At 42.8% G+C, this 21,165-nt stretch overlaps 1 protein-coding gene across 3 annotated transcripts; it reads right to left on the bottom strand.

Annotated features, from left to right (window-relative positions):
- Window positions 1-357: 357 nt before the first annotated feature.
- On the bottom strand, window positions 358-21,165 carry LOC128754564 (choline transporter-like protein 2). 3 transcript variants are annotated; one of them, XM_053857273.1, is made up of 22 exons: window positions 21,016-21,165; window positions 13,697-13,745; window positions 13,544-13,617; window positions 13,382-13,466; window positions 13,210-13,294; window positions 12,865-12,984; window positions 12,732-12,792; window positions 12,535-12,661; window positions 11,206-11,289; window positions 10,991-11,103; window positions 10,794-10,925; window positions 10,620-10,719; window positions 9,015-9,107; window positions 8,856-8,940; window positions 8,521-8,783; window positions 7,123-7,217; window positions 6,865-6,968; window positions 6,723-6,796; window positions 6,578-6,648; window positions 5,498-5,586; window positions 5,009-5,093; window positions 358-1,316 (listed from the first exon to the last, which is right to left on the bottom strand). In XM_053857273.1, the coding sequence occupies exons 1-22, from the start codon at window positions 21,050-21,052 to the stop codon at window positions 1,207-1,209; spliced, it is 2,136 nt and encodes a 711-aa protein (XP_053713248.1). In that variant the 5' UTR covers window positions 21,053-21,165; the 3' UTR covers window positions 358-1,206. The 3 variants fall into 3 exon arrangements, with proteins under 3 accessions (XP_053713248.1, XP_053713247.1, XP_053713246.1); XM_053857272.1 differs by lacking the exons at window positions 358-1,316; window positions 21,016-21,165 and adding exons at window positions 1,333-4,795; window positions 14,681-14,773; XM_053857271.1 differs by lacking the exon at window positions 358-1,316 and adding an exon at window positions 1,334-4,795.

The raw sequence follows: 21,165 nt of genomic DNA, 5'->3' as shown, positions 1-21,165 counted from the left end.
ACTAAATGTATTGCGTTTAAAACCAATCAGATTACTAACATCGTCCTCGAAAATTAAATTAATTTAGAAACAAACAAAACAAATACTGACTTAACTGGACAAATGATAATGGTAACAATACAACGTTGATTTGTCAGTTTTATTACATAGAATAAATGAACAGCGTGTCATTCAATTCTGCACTGATTTACTACATATCGTGTTATTATTAGTATTAATGTTTGTTTTATATATTTCATAGAATCACCTCAAGTATCGCTGTTCCATTCCCTACAATCGTAATTTTGGATTAGGAAGTCAACCCACACTACAAAGACAGGCAAACTCATCACTTAGACATTTTTTTTTATTGTTATGACTAAGTTACTGACAAAATAAACCCTTTTGTAATCAGAGCAACACCAATCATTGAACATAACATTATGACCACTCGTTGTTTCTGCAGAAAAGACTGCTCCTGTACTGCACAACCTACTCTGGACTGATGTAAAAGGGGCAATACAACGAACATGGAAGAAGTTTAAAGACATCCTGAATGGCCAACATTCAGCAGACGGAGTTGGCTCCTCCTCCTTTGCTCTGACTTCCACGGCTGGATCTCACCTGCCCATTGTTGGCGTCGATCAGGGATAAAGTGACGGCTCCGCAACTACATATCCAAACCACATTTCATCAAATTCCGACAGGACGTGCCCAGGCCTTTTCATTCCGTGGTTTGAGATGTGAACTAGCCCGTTCCTGGGATCTGCTCAGTGACACCAACAACAGTTTCATCTTTGGTAGCTCAAGGGCAACAACAGAAAGCCCATGGTCATAACGTCTTGACTGAACAGTTGCAACGGAGCATCAATTCATGGCAAAACAGCACAGAATCTCATAAGGCAATTTTGTTAGACATCATAGTCGGTCCCTGCAGATTAAAACGTCGATAAAGTTAGAACAAATGCATGTACATCAAAGGAAATAATTTTGGTAACAGTCAAAAAGTAACTGACACTTACAGTTACACCTTGATCCAACAAACAAACAGCTTCATGGCAGATGAAGGCACTTTTTGACCTCCTAAAATGTACAAACTGTAATCCTGTCCTTCGTACAGGTATACAATACCCAAGTGCACTTTAATGGTTACTGCAATACTTTCTGGTGAATACGACCTCATGTGCCCTTCTGAAGCGTAAGGAACACAGAGGGGAAAAAAGCAAGCTACTCCACAGATTTGGCCTCCTGGTTGGACTTCTTCAGTAGAGTCAGCAGGCTCTGGGACATGAGGTATGGCCGCTCAGCTGATCCGTCGTTGCGCTCCAGGTCTTCCACTGTGTTGGGGACAGAAACGGTTCACACAGAACATTAAAAACAAAACTCACGTAAAGACTATGCAATAAAAGCTGACAGAGATTTTGACTATGTGTCTACACACGTCTACTCATCTCAACCGTTGGGTCTTAGATATAGACGACAGATTTTAGTGGAGAGCATCATTTAACTCACAGGACTATAGTAGGGCTACACCAGAGGTGGGCAATTACATTTCCTAAAGGGCCACGTTAGAAACCCTCTGAGGGGCCATCATCAAAAGAAAGACAGCGATGACTACAAAACATGACGGAAAAATATCCAAAATATGTACTTGAGTAACAAGGACAAAATTAAATGTAAGTAATGATGTTAAGAAGTGTAAATATGCCATGAAACCTATTGAAATGTTTCTTTTTATTATAATATTATATTGTAAAAGGCAATTTATTTCAAAATATATTTTCAACATTCTTTCGATGTATTTCAAGGAACAAGACAAACACAAAAATGGCCAAAGAAAAGAAGAAAACTATAGTCTTCAAACAAGAACATGCTATATTCACTGTTGAAGTGGTGGTGGTGACTAAAAAAGACAAAAAAATGTCAACATATTATTAAACATATTACAATGCTATAGTTTTAGTCTGACGTCAAAAGGGCAACGAAAATGCAGGCATCCGGCTGCATATGGCCCCGGGCCGCGCGTTGCCCAGGTCCGGGCTTTACTATAGTCCTGTGGGATCTGCTAGAGATCTCAGGAGATGATCAGCCTTGTTACGTCCCCAGGAGGAGGAGGGTTTTGTTCATGAGTCAGCAAAGGTTGGCGCATCGACTGACAGATCAGTGCCGCATTTTCACCACCACCCATGGTAAAAAGATTTGACAGACAGATAGATAGATAGACTACCGGAAATAAGCCTTGTCTGAGCTCCCTCTTACTACACATTCTCTTCTCTTGCTCTCACACTTCTTGCACTAGAACAAAACTTAAACACCAGATGATGCAGAGTTGTAGCCAAATATCAACGGTGGAAGTCTATGAAAAACCAAAAATGTTTAGGACGTTGCCGTCTTTGTGTCCATCAAAGGAGCTACCATCTCTTCATGTTGTCAACAGTCAATTCTTCATGTTGACAATGAATTTTCAGCATTTTATGCCACAAATGTCCCTTGAAACGGCTCCACCTACTGCTCCCATTTCGAAGCACAGCAGTTGGTTGCATGTAATCATGGCTCCACGATGATTTTTCATGTAAATCGGCTGCTGTAAATATTGTTGATGTGAACGCATGTGTTCTTCAGGTGGAGCAAGAGGCGGTCACTGAGATGTAATTCTGGGCCTCTTCATTTTCTTAATAATGCCACATCTAAGCGCTGAACTACAAGGTCTCAAAGTCACGACTCACCTGCTCGCTGGATTCTAACCACCACACAGCCATGAAATACAATCACTTTAATCAAGATTTACACCCAATAAATATGGAATGTCATCAGTAGATATCAATAGTAGAACGTACACAAGATGAAAAACAGAGAGAAATGTACAAAAAGCATCCACAGAGTAAGATGTTAGTTGCAAGCAGTCATATAAACATCATGCAGCACTTGGAATAGAAGGACAGAGCAAGGCAGAAGGACTCACAAGTGGGGGGGTCCACAGAGTTCATGAGGTCACGACGGCTGCGTCAAGGAGATACAATCACGGAACTCACGCCAGTCTGATATACCAAGGCAAGTAGGTGGCATTACAATGCGTGGGATGCCGAAATGGCGAGGATTTCTTTACAAGCCAAAAGGATTACACACAACACAGAGATTTGTGCGTATGTAGAAAAGAATGACACACTTTCATCCAGTTTATAAACGTGTGGAGCATTTTGGCGTCAGCTGGTATTATTGTAAACGGCGGCTGTGACTTCGCCGTCGAACGGGTTGCTCTGACTGTAAACAGGTTGTGTAGTGCATTGACGGGAGACAGCAAACATCAGTGACAGTAGTATCAGGCACAGAGTCAGCACTCACAGACAGATCTTCACAACGTAAAGAACCAACACAAGAGAGCGTTTTATTTTCTTCACCGCTACCGAGATGCGCTGGGCTTTTGAAGCTGCGGCTACTTTCGGCGGGACATCACATCACCAACGTTACAAGGGGATAGGAGCGACCCCCGACCGCCCCGTTTTGGAGGTCACAGCTCAGTTTGTTTATATTCATGAAGCACTATACTGTTTCAGTTGATGCATTGCATTCAATGACATTTTTCACTTGTGGCACAATTTCTGATATAAAAGCTTTCATACATCTACAGAAAGCTTCAAGGTCAAGATCACCTGCAACCTACGTCCTGGAACTTTATAGAGCTTGCTGTCCGTCAAATATTAGAAGACATTATATTCAAAATCAGATTCCGAGTGCCACAACTGATTTAGGACTGGCAACAGCATCTGTGAAAAAACTTGATCGGAAAAATATTTTGTCTGATCGACTCCAGATCCACTTCCTTGAGAAGCTCTGACATGTAAACTATCGGCTCCTAATTTGTGGCAAAAGTACTCGTCTCGCCTTCCATTGTGGTGTCTTGTGACACGTGACTTAAATTAATCGGCACTTCCTCAGCCAACAACACGCAAAATTGAGGCAGAAATGTGTCAAAGTATCAAAGCACACAAAGCTTTCCATACACTCTTGAAAAATTGTGTTTGCAGTAGGTTTGCATACATTTCTGTACATGCATAATTACTTCATTTTCAGCCCCTAAATGTAGTGAATTGTTTAAAACCTGTATGAAAAAAAGTGAGAAAGAAAACAACTAAATTGGCTCACTGACTAATATTGAGTTATGTGTCAGTTGTTTTCTATTGCACTGAACTGCGACCCCCCCAAACGGATGGACACACCATGACACCTGTGACCCGCTACACCCGCTCAAGGCAATGTCAATTTTGTCACGTCACACACTAAGAAGGCCCAAACCACGACGTTGAAAACAGTTATTTCATTCTTTATGCGAGTTTAACGATTTTCTACTCTGAGGAAGGAGGGGCGTCCACCTTGGCTTCTTCTGTCTTCTCAGCAGTCTCTTTTTTCTCGGCCTCTACACTGGCGGGCTCCATCTTCTCCTCCTTGGGCGACTCCACTTTCTCGATAACTTCTCCTACCGTTGCTTCCTCTTTCTTTACGGCCTCCTCTGCAACTGCAGCGTTTGTCTCCTCTTCCTTCACTGCTTCGTCATCGACTTTGGTCTGCAGGGGCTGCTCCTCCTCCGTGCCTTGTTTTAGTACATCCTGCTTTTTCAGCTCAACCTCTCCGTCCTGCTGCGTCTGAAGAGGCGTTTCCTCCTCCAGCTTCACGTCGTCTACCTGCTTCACGCCGTCTGCCTGCACCTCGCCGTCTTGCTCTTCCTCCAGCCGCGCGGCTTTGGAGAGGATCTCGTGCAGCTCGGGGGACATGTAGTACGGCCTCTCAGACGAGCCGTCGTTTCTTTCCAAATCCTCACCTTATTTTTCATCATGCCGTGATGTGATATTGCGTGAATGAGGGATTAGTAAGAATGGAAATGTGACGTAGAGGGTTAATAAAAGTGAAATTATGGGGGAGACAAAGAGAAGACAGGTCAGAAACAGATCAGGAAGAAGCACTGGCAGAAGCTCAGTTGTAGGTGAGAAGCAGTTGTTCATAGAACACTCCGCGTTGGTCCGGATGTACTCACAGAAGCAGAGGAAGAGAGTGTCCACACACATGGCATAGACGCTGAAGAAGCCGTGAGCGATCAGATAAGATCCAAAAACCACCGTCTGAGTGGAGGAAAAAAGCCATGGTCAGCATTAAATGTGACTAAATAATAGCAATTAAAAATTAAGCCCAACATAGAGACAGAAATGCTTGTTAAATGTATATTTTTCAATTCACTTTACTTACTTATTACGTGCAAAGAACAATCACGCCTCAGGGTGAGAGAATGTACCAGATATAGAATGTAAACATTCTTCACTCAGGTTCAAAACAAGGTTGAAGCCTGCATTTTTCATTAGAGTGCCAGTGGACTTCACCATCCAGAAGCTATTTAAAACCCTCACATAAAGCTTCATAATTCATTGAAATAGGCGGAAATTCATCGGGACTGTCAGCCCTGGTGAATTATTACTACTTCCTCTTCAAGTCTAAATATAAATTGGGAAAGTCGAAAGGCCTCTCTCACCAGAATTGGCACCCAGTAGTAGTTGAGAGAGGGAGCGGCGTCTTCCACGGCTTTGATTCTCCCAGAGAAGAAGAAGAACGAGAAAATCCCTGAGGAGAGTAGCAAGAGTTTCTTATATCAAAAGACAAGGGCGCATTAGCTCACTCACTTTCAGAGGACGCATCAGGAAACCACATTATTTCGGAATCGAAAAACAACACTGGAGCTTTTAGCATAAATGAATTAAAAAAAAAAAAAAAAATAATAATAATAATATAGAAAAATACAGAAAATAATATAGAAAAAAATAGAATAAAATATTTGAGTCTCGTCGCCCTGCGTGTATCCCACCGCGTAGGTTCGGATGTTTTGAGCAAATATGGCAACTGTTTGAAGTCTATCATGACATTCATTGCAAATTTCTTTTTTATTTGTTCCGACTTTTGGTTTGTTTCGGTTTCCTTACATTTTTTATTTTTATTTTTTCCCCAGCGCTGTGACCCCTCGGCTCCCCAGTGCAGTTCTCTGCACGGCACTGAGCAGCGGGTGGAGTGGGCTTTGAGCCGAAAAAATGCCAAAATAGTCCTCTGCCCTCCTAAAAAAATTGTAGTACTCAATATTCAATATAAAAAGATAACCGGGAGATTACGCCTGTAAACAAACATGGCGCTCACCATGGCCAAATTGCAGCTGCTAAAGTAGATTTCGATCATATCCGGTGACATTGTCACCACCTTCATGGAAACCAGAGTGCTGACACTATAAGTAATGTATTATACAGGCACTAAGAATCAGAAATTTAGGGCGTCCTGCTGAGAATACATGCATCCAGGTTCTCAGGTTTTGCCGCTTTGCCTCCCCAGGACGCCCAGACACACCATTAGCTAAAAGCCCATTGACAGTGCTGATCAACATTTCATAGCAGAGCCCTCCAGTTTACCAGCAACAAAGGTGCTTCATATAACAGAAATTAAACACAAGAACAGTCTTAAATAGGAAATTGACAACTCCCTCCAGCGTGTGCTTTCATTATACACACCAGACACTGACAGTGAAGTAAATCCAATCTCAAAAAGATGTGGAGTTAAATGACACACTCACCAACAATGCCAACAATGAGGAGCTTTCCCAGGAAGAGCAGGAAATCAGTCACCTTGTCCAAAACAGTCACCCTGTTTTCAGAAAACACAGTCTAGATATCAAATGAATTTCTATTTTCAATGTTTATCCAGAAACAAACACTAACCTGATGATGTTTCTCATGAGCAGGAAGAAGGCGTCTCGGGCTGATGTGCAGAAGCTCTTCCCATAGATGGCAATCTGGGGACGCGACACGACATCGTCGGTTTAACGTCAGTCCGACCAGAGTCCAGATCGACAGCACTCACCATGATGTAGGCGTTTCTGTTGAGGAACTTGATGCATTTCTCCAGACACCAGAAGCAGCACTTCATGCAGCTTAGAAGGAATTTTGCAAACTTGTTTTGAGCACCTAGAAAATTACAGAACAGTGAAGAAGTGTTGACACAAAATCATTCAGGATCGGTCCACACTTTTATTTATTGTTTTAACGGACAGACCTGCAGGTCCCTTAAATATTACCTGCATGAACTTAGTTGTGTGTGCACTGAATTCAGTTTTCTCACCTTTTAACTTTTGATCCAAATATTCCAGGATGACACGGATGACCTGCACTATGGACAGAATCAGAGAGCCGAACGCCAGCGATCCAGTGTGGTACCTGAGAGGAGGGCAAACTTAATTAATGATCCAAATTTTATTCAAGACTGGACCGTGTTTAAACAGATTTTTGTTCCATTATAAATAATAAATTTTATGTATAAGGTGATGCACCTTTGTATTTTGGAACCTGAAAAAAATGAACAAACAGTGATGATTGTCTCTGTATCAGCAACCACAACAAACACAACTTGGCACAAAGCATGATCTGCCTATGATTCTTTCAACTGAGCAGAAAAAAAGTCACAAAGGCAGCTCTGAAAAAAAACCGCAAGTGATTCTTCACATATTGCCTTGTTTTGATATCATAGTTTGTTGATAAATAAGATCCAGTTTAAATCCTTATTTTCATGGATAATTAAATTAAATTAAATTAAATATAAAGTTATAGGTCCAGTCTTTTTTTTCTCATCATAAGGGGATCTTTGGGCACCAGAAATCACACTCAGAATCACTATTTCCAGTACAGTGGTACCCCGGTTCTCGTCTATGTGCATGGCCACTGCACGTCTCTCCAGAAGTGAAGAGGTGCCCGGTGCGTGTCCAGCTCTGAATGTGCGCTTCTGTGCAGTTTGGCTGTGACAAAGTCATAAACCAAGTCACGCTCTGTCCCAGACTCGCCTCATCCCTGTCCCAGCTCCAGCCCACAACAGGACATCAAACCCTGGAGTGGTGTGGAGAGCGAGCACCTCCCCTGTGACACTCTACCACGGTCCAGTGTGGAGACAGGAAAGGTTTGACACCTCAATATGAAGAAAAAACAGTCAGTAAATGTAGCTAACGGAACACGTCTGCATACAGAGGCTGCATTATACACAATAACAAAGCGTGTCGTGGGTCAGCTGATCGGTCCATTATGTTTTTTCCGGCTTTTTCGGGGGCGTTCAAAAAAATCTCGAAATGTTTGTTCGAACTCTGATTTGCTCAAATTCTGGGACATTCGAAAACGGAGGTACCACTGTATTTTAAAGGCCAAATATAATGGCCTGTGGGTGGCAGTGTAACCCTAAGCCAACAAACAACAAGGTGAGCCATCATGCCGCAGCAAGATGCTAAAGCTTCGGGCTACATTAGCATAACACCCGGAAGGTGCATGCAGATATGACTGTGGACTGACAACTTGGTTGAACTACTGAGTCGCACTTAACAAACAAAAGCAACAGAGAGGAGCCCTGAAAATACTCTGAAAGTAAATCTGAGATAATTATAGGTCTTATTCTGAACAAAACATTGATAGATGAAAAATGAATCAGTAACAACATAAACACACAAAGGATCCCAAACCAAGCAAAATGACACCTCACCTGAGCGCCCGTCCCAGAGAGGAGAAGATGGGGTACGCAGGAATATCATCTGGTTTCTTGAAGGCCCAGTAATATGATGCAAAGGCACCAGCCAGAGTAACTTGACCAAGCGCAGTCACGAAGTTAGCACACCAGAAGAAGAGGAAGAGGTTGTAAAACTGGAACAAAATGAGGTATTTGTGGTAGAGAGTCTCGCCACCGTAGAAGGCAAAGAGGCAGTCGGCATCAGGGCACTGAGCCGAGATGTTCGACGTGTTGAATGTCTACAGGAGAAGAGAACATTTGGTTAGCTTCTATGAAATGGAACATGTGACTTCAGGGTCAAGGTAGGTCACCTTGGGGTCGCAGGTCTCTCTGGCGTACTCGCAGTCGGAGTTGTTGAACACTTTATACACCTGCTCGTTGGACGTGGACAAGAAACTGACCAGGGAGTCAAGACGACAACAGCAATCGATGCCTGTGACACGTCAAAATCACATTGTTTCGAAGGATACACTGCAGTGACGGCCCAGTAAGCAATGACCAGCGAGAGCAGGGCAAAGGTCAGAAGTGGGTAGAACAAGGACGACATCACATGTCCGACGGCCCTGAAAGAAAAACACGTCTCAGACGTGGCCTAGAAACGTGATAAAATAAATATACAGAAATCCCACTACGTTGAGGACAACTACACAACATGGATGGAATCACCTGTGGAGATGACAGGGATAGTGACACACACACACACACAGTTATGATGAAACCTAAAGATTAAAAGTTTGTTTGGCACACATGACACAAACAAGCGCTAAAATTGTGTGAAGGCGGCTTCCTTTGATGAGAACCTGAGGCTTTTATCAAGTGCCAAATCTCAATCCGTTCTGGAGCACCCACTCATTTGTCTGGGTTCAAACAGCTCTTGTCAGGAAGTGGATTAACTGAATTTTACATATGCTACATCCTCTTGTTGTTTCATCTTTTTCATTTCTGAATCAATAACCATATGAAAAGACCTGACCAGTCAAACAAGTTATTATTTCATTATATTGAATTTATGTGGGGCACTAATGTAACAGGGCTTTCACGCTGCAAATCTTTGGCCATGAGGGACCTGGTCTGATACGCTCCGTCCTTTTTCTCTACTCAGCTGGAGCCGCAACAAACAAAATAGTTCGGACATCAGCTTGATCTTGATCTTATTTCTCTGTCAGCACCGAGCAAGAGGAGTCAACATCCACCTGAACGGACCGCTGCCGTGGCCTGAACATACATGTTTCAATTAAAATATTTACAGACAATTTCTTGGCTTAAAAATATGGTTATAATACTGAACTGAACTGAATTCTATGTGGCATCGCTGTATGTATCACTGTCCTTTTTAGCTTTACCTGACTGCAAAAATCTGTTTCTATTTCACTTTTGTCTCATATCATGCACCCATGTATCCAGATACAGATCAACCGGATTTCAATAAAAGCGACAATAGATGTCTTTTTTGAAACCTATGATGATCTAGTAAATTTGTCATGTCCATTGTCTTTCGTGCTTTTATTTGTGTGATTTCCGGTTCTGTTCTGTGTTTCCGTTTTCTTGTTTTTCTCCAGCTTCCCGAGCGACACGGCTGGCATTCACCTGCTAATCATGTTTTCTTGGATATCTGTACCTCGGCGTCAGCTCCTGTCGCCAGATGGTTACTTCGCGTTCCCATGGTAAACTCTCCTGCGACTCCACTCTGTCGGTCTGTCTCCCTGAATCTCTCCAAATTGTGTGCGCGCTTTTTCATTTTATTTTCAGCTGCCTCCTTAGTTTCATTCTTCTCACTCTGTTTCTGTACCTGGTTTGTTCTCTAGTTACATCATGTGTAAGTGTTTCGTTAAACTCACGTTTTGTTTTCCTCTCCCTATCGTTGTGTCGTCATGTGTGGTATCCACCACAGAGCATTTTCTGTTTATTGGGCCTTTTGAGTTAGTGTGTTTGCGTTGTCCCCCTTAGTCAGGCTTGAGTACTAATTCACCTATTTTTCAGTGACATGTTCACACACTGTTTTATAGGAAACCCTTTAAAAGAGGGAATGCTATACATCACAATGTTGCTGCTGATCGATAACAGTCCCCACTGACCTGCTCGATTCTTTGATCAGTGCGATGGCGATCATGATTCTCTTCCTGAGGAAGATGAGCAGCAGGATGATAATCACTTCCACAATGGCAAGAATGATCACTGCATGACAAAAACAGGAAAAAATGAACTCATCATCAGTTGGCCTCATGCAAATAGCGTGTGTGTTGCCGTACTGAAAGCAAGCCAGGTTTGTCTGATCTGTAGGTAGATGGAGAAGTCTGTCTGGAGGCCCAGATCTCGAATGGTGACGTCAGCTCCTGGTTCCCCCTTTAGGCTCGCAAACTCCATGTAACAGTGGAAAATGCCTAAGCGACAACATGATGGGTTACTCAAGGCCGAGCCACTTGCACCGTGTTGTGCCTGAACACACCATATCCAACGACCAGAATAACCAGCACGATCATGACCCAGACCATGACTCCTGCCAAGAAGCGTAGCAGGACGATGAAAATCAAGCTGACCACCATGGCGATCACCAGGCCGCTAGAAGGACAAACCACATCATAAGAAGAAGGCTAAAAGTCATTGTGTGCACTATTTATAATGTGTGTGTAAAACGTGTGCTATAAAACAACAATCACTCACAGCAGAATCCAATGCCACGACTGTGTGTAGTCCTCAAAGATCCTCATGGCCACCTGACGAGCTTCGACAACCACGTTGGACTTCCTTAAAAAAATCAAAATATCACATTAAAAAAGCAACAACTAAGAATGTAATGGCAAGTCTGGACTACCATGAAGATTTATTTAAGATTTAAACACATATAATTTGCTTGACTTTATGTTCCTTTAATTTCACTAGTCACGATTCAATATTCGCTATAACTATCTGAGCAATATCGTAAAATAAATAACAACTAAAACGTTTGGGACACAAGTATTCAAGTTGTCTTTATATTCGCAGTCCCATAGATGGCGCTTCATTTATATTTCGGGGCTTTGAATAATAACAGATAATAATGCTTTTATGAGGCCGAAACAAGAAGTGAAACCTTGCCATCTCTCCGCAGCTTGTCTTGTTGCAGAACTGCATCACTCTCGCCTCAATTATCAACGAGTGAGGAACATTTCAGTCCACAAGTGGGCGGACAGCAGCGTGCAGGCAATTATGGAGCAAGGATAATAAATAGGCCAATTACACAGGCTGTCAAACGGGCACAGTGGGTTGAGGAGATGATAGCAGGCTGGGTTTCAGCTCCGTGCAAAGGATTTTGCAGCCGCAGTTCAGAGTTTGTTTTTCTTCTCTGTCGTCTGCCGAGCTTTTCACGTGCTAGTTAGGTTCATTGTTGTGTTGTATTGCCCTTCACTTTTTAAAACACAAGCCGTCATTTTTTTTAATTTTATTTCAGCAGCTCTGTTGGTGCACATCTGCTTTTACAACCTGGGTGAGATCAGTGACGCACTGGAGACTGGTGAGGAGAGTCCCATTCATCTTTCTGGGCTACCACAAGTCTGGCTCTGTCAAAGTTCTGGTCTCAAGGGCAAAACTAGGTGTCAACTTGCCCATGAATACTGCAGCAGAAGAGTACTGATAAGTTTATTCACTCACATATAGAATCATTTTATTTGCTCGAGGTTTATGATTTGCTTAGTTTTGTTCATGCACAATTTGAATGATCTTTTCTGATTCTTGTGTATATTTGCATAAGAAAAAAATGCATAGTTTGCTTTATATTCATGTACAACTCTCTTAACGTCTTGCATAGTGATTACTGTATACATTGTGTCTTTATATGTATATTTGAAAATCAGTAAATGTTTGGAAAAAAAGATGTAGCACGTATTTTTTCTTCACTTTACTTGTGTGTGGCTGCATAATAAATATTAATCATGCATGAATGAAAAGAGTAAATAGGAATTTTACCTTTCATTGCTTATTTTATTATGTTTACAATTTAACTAAGGCACTTACTTTGATGCATCCAGCAGTTCGGTTGCGTTTACAGTGACGCCCTGTCCATCTTCGAAAGAGGTCTCGTTGCCCACCACCACCACCCCGCCTTTCAATGTTCCCAGAGCAGGAAGGCATCGGCGCGTGACTTCAGGAACAAGCAGAAGTTCATCACTCATTTGTTTGGTTTTAACTTCACTCTGCTGTACGTCACTTACAAGCTTTGCTGGGCATGAGCATGGCGGGACACAGACCATCCCTCAACAGCTCCGGGGGGCTCTAAATCAAGGCACAAAGAACACAGTCAGTCGATAATACTGAAGGCAAATGCTGTTCTTTGTCTGGTCGTACCAATTTGGCAAAGTCTACTCCAGCTTTGCAGTACTGTTGATAGTACTCTCGGTCTTCTTTGGTGCCCAGCTTGGCTTTCACCAGAGTGAGATGTCTGTCTGGGCAGGTTTCTACACATAACTGGAACACAAGACACGACACACAGTTCACAAGTTCGGTGAGTACAAGTTTGATTTGGATGATATTTCGGGGGATGAAGGAGAAGATTTTGAGCTAAGATTAAGATTAGACCTACTCGTTTTTATCAAATACTGCATTCAAAAAGCTATTATGATTAATTATAAAAGTGATACTCGCATAAAGTGGATTTTTAATAAATATTTTAAGAAGGAAAAGATCCCTCACCTGCGTCGTGGGGCACTGCAACTCAAGCAGAACCAGCGGGCTGGCGCACCTCACGATGTTGAAGTAAAAGAGCAAAGGCTTCTTCCTGAATTATTCAAGAGGACAATTCACCATTCAAGTCACAGCCATCACACAGCCCTGCTTTGATCTAAATTTTCAAGTGGTCACTCACTCCAGTGGAGTTCCTGCTTGCCCACAGAACTGCCCTCGACTGTCCGTGGGGTAGATCACCTTCCGAGGGTCGCCTTGGGACCAGGCTGATGGAGAAAGTCTTGTCAAACCACGACCAACCATCACTGCTTGATGATGATTTAGATTCTTGAAAAGAACCTACCTATGATTCCCACAGCAAAGTAGCCCAACACAGCCAGGATGAAGAGAATGCAACAGAGAATATCCGTGCACCCCCTGAGAAGAACGTGGAGGAACATAGTCACTGACAAATTTCATGTTCAGTTTTGTCAAGAGAAATTGACTGGAGCCTTACCTGTTGTGTATTGGTCCTTTGAAGTTAGGGTCGTACTTCCGGGACTCCCCTGAAATAACATTTTCTGATGATCAATTTTGGCAGACAAGATAGAGGGTATGAATTCTGTTTCCCTGGGACTGGACTCAGGGGCTGCTTAAGTCAGTTTGTTGGTCCAAGTCAGCTTGTCACTGGACAGTTCAAGGAGTCGATAGGAAGGAAGATAAGTAGGTCATTTGGCTTGCAGGTGGTGTGTTTAGTTGTGTGTGAGTCCAGAGCTCTGCATACCACAATGAGAATGTGTTAACTGCAAATGTCAGTCAGAGGGTAAATATAGACAGGAAATGGTGGGTTGATGGTGGTTGGTGAGGGGTGGTAATATAAAAACGACAAGAAAAAAAAGATATATAAAAGCAACCCAGGCATGAACAAAACACGAAACCACTTTGCATTTATAACGGTCACATTTCTCTATCGAATCGATGACTTTTCAAGATCAATCTGAGTTAAAATTAAGAGAAAGATCCAAGCTGATGGCTTGTTGGCGAAACACTTTCACTATTAACACAAAGACTTGTCGCGCCTAGCAACCAGCCAAGAGGCTCTCTGGTGACTAGAATCTCTCAGTCATCCTCGGCCGCCATGGAAACCCTTCAGCAATGCCAAAGGGGAAATATTGACTAAACGCACTTCTGCCCACTGAGATCATGATCGAGACTTAATGGCGACGCCTCGCCAGATCTCATGAACATGCACCACAAACAAAACAGATCAGAGTCACAGGGGGACTTCCTTTCCTGTGGCTGTCCTCATCGCATGCTGATGTTGTCACACTTTAAACACATACGCTGATCATCTGACCACAGCCACATTTATCTAATATAATATGCCTGTTGTCTCTGGTGCTCCCACAGTCAAGCCGCACTTTCTATACAGAAATCGTTGCACTCAACCCTCAAAATGGAAGAATTGATTTCAACAGATAAAAACACAAAACCTTTTTACCTTTCCTGCCATGTGTTTCCATCCCAACGGTCTTTGTCTTGTTCTCTCAGTCACACTAGCATGCGGAGGCTCTTTAACACTCCGCTTGCAGAGTCTTCACTTCCTTCTTTTTGTAACCTCTGCACTCGCCCTGATACAACCTTTCCTGGATCAACGTCACAACGGACTTAAACCAGCAGGGAATACAACCCACTGGACCCTAATAAACAACACTGAAATACAGTAACAGCCTGAGAGATTATCATTGTAACTAACCTTTCCCCTCTTACAACCAAAAGCCCATCAACTGATGCATGTTCCAGTCAAGTTTACCTTTCTTTTTATAGCCTACAGCCAGGAAAATGTAATGTAACCACCCTCTCCACTGGATATTCCAGCACGCTGCTGAAATCAACAAGCCAGCACGGCTACATTCTAATACAGTATTTAGGACTGTAATACAAGCTGCCACGCTGCAGACTTCAAAATGAGGTCCCAGTTGTGATTTCTGGAACAAAAAAAAGCAGTACAAGAACCCAAATACTGTGCAGAGAAGTTCATTCAATTTTAAACATGACACTTCAGAAGAAGAGTGTGGGGACTCTCAGTCGCACTTGCTGACTTGAAGCTGAAACCACTTGACTGGATCTTGACTGGATGAGAATCGACTGGACCGAAAAAACTAAACATGTTCTCAACCACTGGACCAGGAACCATGTTTGGCCCATACATTTCATTGATCAGAGTGAAGCGTGCTATACCTTTTATGAACTCATTGTGTATTTGTTATCAAATTGTTGTCCAAGCAGTGATGTAAAAGTGTATAGAAGTAAACCATAATGAAGCTTCACCATTTCACACTAGTGTCCAGTGGCAAGAGCTACGTCAACTTCTTCATTAACCCTTTAACTGCCAGCTCAAGCAAATGGTGGAGGCAGGTTTTATTTGTGTTCAATAAAAATGAAAAGCAGTGAAATACAGTAGTACCTTGGTTTTCGAACGTCCCGGACTTCGAACAAATCGGAGTTCGAACAAAAATTTAGAGATTTTTTTGCTTATGATTTCCAACGAAAACCCAGAACAGGATGAGGCGAATCTGGGATTGAGCGTGACTTGGTTTATGACTTTGTCACAGCCAAACTTCACAGAAGCGCACATTCAGAGCTGGACACGCACCGGGCACCTCTTCACTTCTGGAGAGACGTCACTCACTCGGCAACCCCTCCCACATGCAGCGGCCACACACATAGAGGAACAGCGCACCTGCAGCAGACACTCTACATTCACTCCGACAAAAGCCTGTTTTAAGGCTTGGAACACATTATTTCTTTTTCCATTCATTGTAATGGGAAAAATTGATTCAGATTTCCAACAAATCGCTTCTCGAACGGCCGTCTGGAACGGATTGTGGTCGAGAACCGAGGTACCACTGTACTAAAAATAATACAATTCATTAGGTGAGTGTAGCATTAGCTTAGCATTAACATCACACTAACAATTAGAGCTATAGATATTGTCGACGATAGTCAACTATTAAATAAGTCATTTAGTTTACACACGAATTCCAGAAAATGGAACAATGGCTTTCACTCTGGGACCAGAGTCGCAACTCAAAACATACGGGAGCATTTCACATTGGATACATAGACTAAAGTGAGATGCCACATATAAGCAGCCCATGGGTAGATTAGAAAGTGGTGGCTATACTGGTGAACACACCAGCAGCAGCCAACTACTACCACACCCACGTGCAGGGAGTCAGTCCGCTCTCATGACTTCACACTGTGGGAGGATTGAGACAAGCTGTTACCACTAGTTTAAGAATGTCTCCACAAAGCAGAAGACGACCACTATGTGCAGCATGTTGGCTCTTATTTGTCATCTCAGTGAGCTCCAGGAAAAGCTAGCAGAGCAACGCTCACATAACCTCCACAACGAAGCCAAAATGCTCAAATGCTCCTTCATAAAGAGTCATGTACAATACACAAAGACTTGTTCAATTGATAAAGATCATCCGCACATGATACTGATTCCAGCTGCCCACTGCCACCGGAATGCAGTGGGGTGACCACCAGCAATCTAGAAATAGACAAAACTGAAGGTCAGATACCCAGTATCTGGTTCAAGCCTGTGATATTGCTGTGTATATCCTGCTGCAGGAGCCTACAAGACTTCTGAGTAAATATATTGACGGAACATGACTAGTATATTTTGGTCTGATGACTAATAAAGTAATAAGTAGCACCACTGCCGGCAAGTGTCAGGAAAAGGGAAGGGAATATTATGCTTGGATATTTTTGCTCTTAAAGCTGTTTTTGGGACCGAACAGCAGATATTTTGGAGGCTGAGATCACAGATATTTTAAAGACAGTAATGATGTTATCTCCTACTCTTTCAGTTCCTTCGCTAATTTGGATACTTGTTTGTTTTATTTTCATGCAACACTGAATTATCATCTTTTGCTGTGTACAATGGCTGAGACTTCAGAGTCATGTGATGACAGGCTAAGATAGAGTACAGTGTCATCAGCATATCTCTGGGTAAGATGAGAAGATTAGTCTCTCTGTAGATGCCAAACATCGCGATGCAAGAGAAACCTGGTGAGCAACTCACAAGGTCATGGGGATCCAGGTGTGGCTCTCATGTCACAGATGTGCTCAGCTGGCTGCTCAAGCATGGAGAGAAACAGTATCTTTGGCTGCAGACACCGATTCAAGCGTTGACTTGAGGCAAGGAAACTTTTTTTATCACGCTTCCCGTTTGAGTGTTTTGCGACTATCATGTGGGAGAAATCAAACATAATGTCAGATTAAATAAATAACAATAAATAAATCTTTTTTTAGAGGAGAAACCTTCAGTCTTTCATATGCTGAAACAGAATTCATGAAAGAGTTTGGTTACATCCATTCTTTTCTCATCATTCCAGTAAGGTTTATGAATAATTCAAAATCTAATTTCAGAACAGTTGTCAGAATCCACGATCACGACTTCCCATTTGCAAGGCCTGGCTGAGACAGTATAAAAGGAACACAGCGGTTAGACAGGTCGTGCCCAGATACAAGGGCAAAAGAAGAACAGTAACTTTGAGTGAATCTTGGAGATTTAGCAGCCAGGAGAATGACTTGGTGGGAGAATTTGAGATAGTTGCAAGGGGTGTAAAACCTTGGTGTGTTCAGGGCGTCACACACTCTGTTCTGTGAGGTTTATTGTGGGGTTACACTGTGGCTGCGTGAGACAATGAGTGACAACAAGAGATGCACGCCTGAGTGATCCCAGATGTTTGTAACTTCATCTCAGCAAATTAAAGAATCCCAGCAGAGATGCTGCGACAAAGCGGACATAATGTATTAATATTTCCAATAGCACACACATCTGCTGCCATTTTCTTTTTTGGTGGGGACAAACATATACAAAACAATATCGCGCTCTTGCACTTTATTAACCCCAAAAACATCTATCGTGAATAAATGAAGCTACTAAAAAATATTTCCCAAGTTTTAAGGTTGAGTTTTGAGATGCTCAAACAGAGTTCTCAAAGCACATTTTGCTTAATTTTATTTGTTAATTTGAAGATTACATAACCCATTCAGAATCACTTCTATTATACTGTATATGCTATAAATCTAATGGATCCACTCTTAACAGTACATGATAAAACCACCATACTGCACGACAGCCTGCATACTAAGATAAGGACCCATGTTTTTAACCCTGTAAGCAAATCTGAGCAATACAGAAAAGCATAAGTCCGTACGATAAAAATGAATGAAGTTGTCCAGCCTATTGCTGCAAGAGGTGCTGCCCTTTTATCCAATGCTTCCTCCTCTATGTCTCTACCAGCAGTTGCGATGCCTGTGCACGAGCAGGTCCTCGAAAGCACCACCACACACTTAAAAAAAACAACTGTCTCTAGATCCAATCTCATAGTTAGTGACCAGATGCCAAGGATGACACATAGTAGAGTGTGTAAGTAGATTTATCTGAGCTGTCACTTACGTCATCAGACCATGTGCGCAAACCAGTTATCTTGACTGGGTAAACTTTAGATGTGTCTGCCCAAGGATTTCATTGTAGCACCATCTGTGACTGAGAAAGTGGCAGCTTCATTAAAACTGTGAAAACAAAACGAGTCTTTGCCTGTTCCGTCCAATAAAACAGTACTCGATTGTGTAGAACAGAATCCCAGCAGAGATGCCGCCACAAAGCTGCCAACTGTTACATAAAACCTTTCTTCTGATAAATGGAAACTGAATTGTGACAAGAGTAGGACCTTTTTTTGTGCTGGTTTTTGTTATTCCTATTTCAGCTGTCCAGGTCGTCACAAAAGTCAGCCAGGAGACATTAAAAATGTTTTGGGAAAAGTAACTCCCTTTCTTTCTACAGGCCGTTCTAATTTTATCACCTGGTGTTTCCTCATGCCGGGTGAAAAACATTCGAGGTGACTTCAAATGGTTGGCCTTATTATGTGTGTTCTAGTCTGAATTATTTGACAAATGAAGTTAGAAGGTTAGTAAATAAAGCTGTGCCGCACTCAGCATCATTGTTTCTGTTTGGTTGCATGCACACCACTCAGCCTTGTATTGCTGGAAGACAGCAGTGTTTCCTGCGTATAGGTTGAAAGAACTACAAAATATGACAACAGCTGAAGAACATTTCTTTGAAATGAGTCAGATAGATCGTAGGAGAAGAGTCTTAGGCTCAGAAAGTGCATGACAGTATGTGAGTAAATGTACCTTGAGACATTTTGACTTGACAGTAGTGAGGTGGTCAGATCAGATTATCAGTGAAGTCTGACTGAAGCTAGACCTGAGATTGCAGTTTCTTCACACTTAAACATTGCAGATCAGCAAACAAATGAGACAATGAGATGATGACACATGGGCGTGACAAAAGTGACAAAAAATGTCTTCATGTGACCACAAATGTAAAATGTAAAAGCGCTTCATTTCTTCAGAGACAGACATGAGAGAAACATGCAAAGCGGTGTGAAATGGCTAAATAAATTGGAGATCCTGCCCTAGAAATGGTGGCCTAATATTCATACTGCCAGTGCGTTACATGCTCACAGACAGCCTGGTGTGTCTTTCAGATGTGAGAGTGTGTGTTTTGCGTAAGTGATGTCACGTCGGATGCAGGTCTTTATGGGCCCAACGGGGTTATCACATGACCCTACTCAGCCTACCTTAATGGAATAGTGGGAACTGTGGTTTCTATGAGTGGAATTAGGTCCATGGCCGGGAAGAAAATGAATGGGTGGGTGGTCATATTAGTGCTGTCAAGACTAACAGCAGGAGTGATACAGCTGAAAAGTCAGACAGTGTCTTTAGTAGACAATTACACTGTTATTACGGCCATTTAAATAAGTACACACAACTCACAATCAGCGCAATAGATGGCGTGTGACTGATACTGTGTGCAGTGCGTGTGTGCACTGCACACATTTAGAGTGTTGCAATTCACCCGACTCTCAGTTTAATATTGACACATCAATCTTATGGAGGATGCCAGACTAGACTGTGCATGCTGCAGCCTGTCTGCACTATCTGATCTCATGAGGGCAGAGGAGCCATACAGATACACAGGGAAGACATGTATAAGTGAAGTCATGAACGTGAACAGAAACAGGAAGGTAAAGTCATCCACTGTGGGTTCGTCACAGACTGTCTGGAGGGGATGTGCACACAAGGTCGTGGGTGTGGGAGTCTGATCATTGTGAAAGAAAGGGCTGTTAGGGAGAAGCATTGCGTGCTTGGGTTTGACTGTGGACGTCCTCCCACTGTGCCACAAACGGTGGTTTGAAAGCAAAGACAACACCGATGACTGAAACTTGATGACTCAACAGTCCATAGGATGACTGGGGCCCAGACACAGAAGCAAGTGAGGGCTGCCACCAATACACACTCCAGTGGAGTTTCTTAATATAGACCTCATATATCAGCGGTATATCTCGGAGGTGTTTGTGCATCGGTGGGTGAAATTGCAATATGTCAGGACACCAACTGCTTCTGTTCACTCCTGCGGGAAGCACTCAGACAATCTGGGCTCTCGATTTGTTTTCACAGATCATGAGAACGTGGCTCGGGTACGTCATGTTTAACTTTGAATGAGGTTGAGTCGTGCCCAGGTGGAAGAACAAGGGATCACATCACTCCACACGAAGAGACTTATTATTGAACCATAAAACTTCCAGTTCAGACGGAAATGTGGAGACTCCATCGGGAAATGAGGCTGGAGATGCCTTCAGATCCGCAGGAGATCCACGGGGTCCACACCCATCCATCCATTGCAGTCATTGTTTCCATGTTCGTCAACTATCAAACGCCGGGGCGGGAACAACAGCAGAACTGTCTACTTACCGTATTTGGGGTCGGGATTTTTTTCCTCCAGTTCCATTTTCACTCCGCGTTCGGCTCCTCAGACCTTCGACTGGGCTGTTACCATGGAAATGTTGGGAGAAAAACACGTCGATGTCAGTGGCGGGGATTGCTCCGTGGCGGCGAGGGACC

Source organism: Synchiropus splendidus, chromosome 2 (assembly GCF_027744825.2).
Source record: "Synchiropus splendidus isolate RoL2022-P1 chromosome 2, RoL_Sspl_1.0, whole genome shotgun sequence".
In the NCBI taxonomy this organism is placed as follows: domain Eukaryota; kingdom Metazoa; phylum Chordata; class Actinopteri; order Syngnathiformes; family Callionymidae; genus Synchiropus; species Synchiropus splendidus.
The sequence above is the reverse complement of the archived record's forward strand: the minus strand, read 5'-3'. Positions and strand labels throughout refer to the sequence as shown.

Coding starts and splice junctions, on each gene's coding strand:
- LOC128754564 (XM_053857271.1), bottom strand. CDS start 21,052: ATGGAACTGGAGGAAAAAAATCCCGACCCCAAATACG. Junction 13,295..13,381: donor CAAGCAGGAACTCCACTGGA/GTGAGTGACCAC, acceptor TGAATAATTCAG/GAAGAAGCCTTTGCTCTTTT. Junction 6,969..7,122: donor TTTGGATCAAAAGTTAAAAG/GTGAGAAAACTG, acceptor GTAATTTTCTAG/GTGCTCAAAACAAGTTTGCA.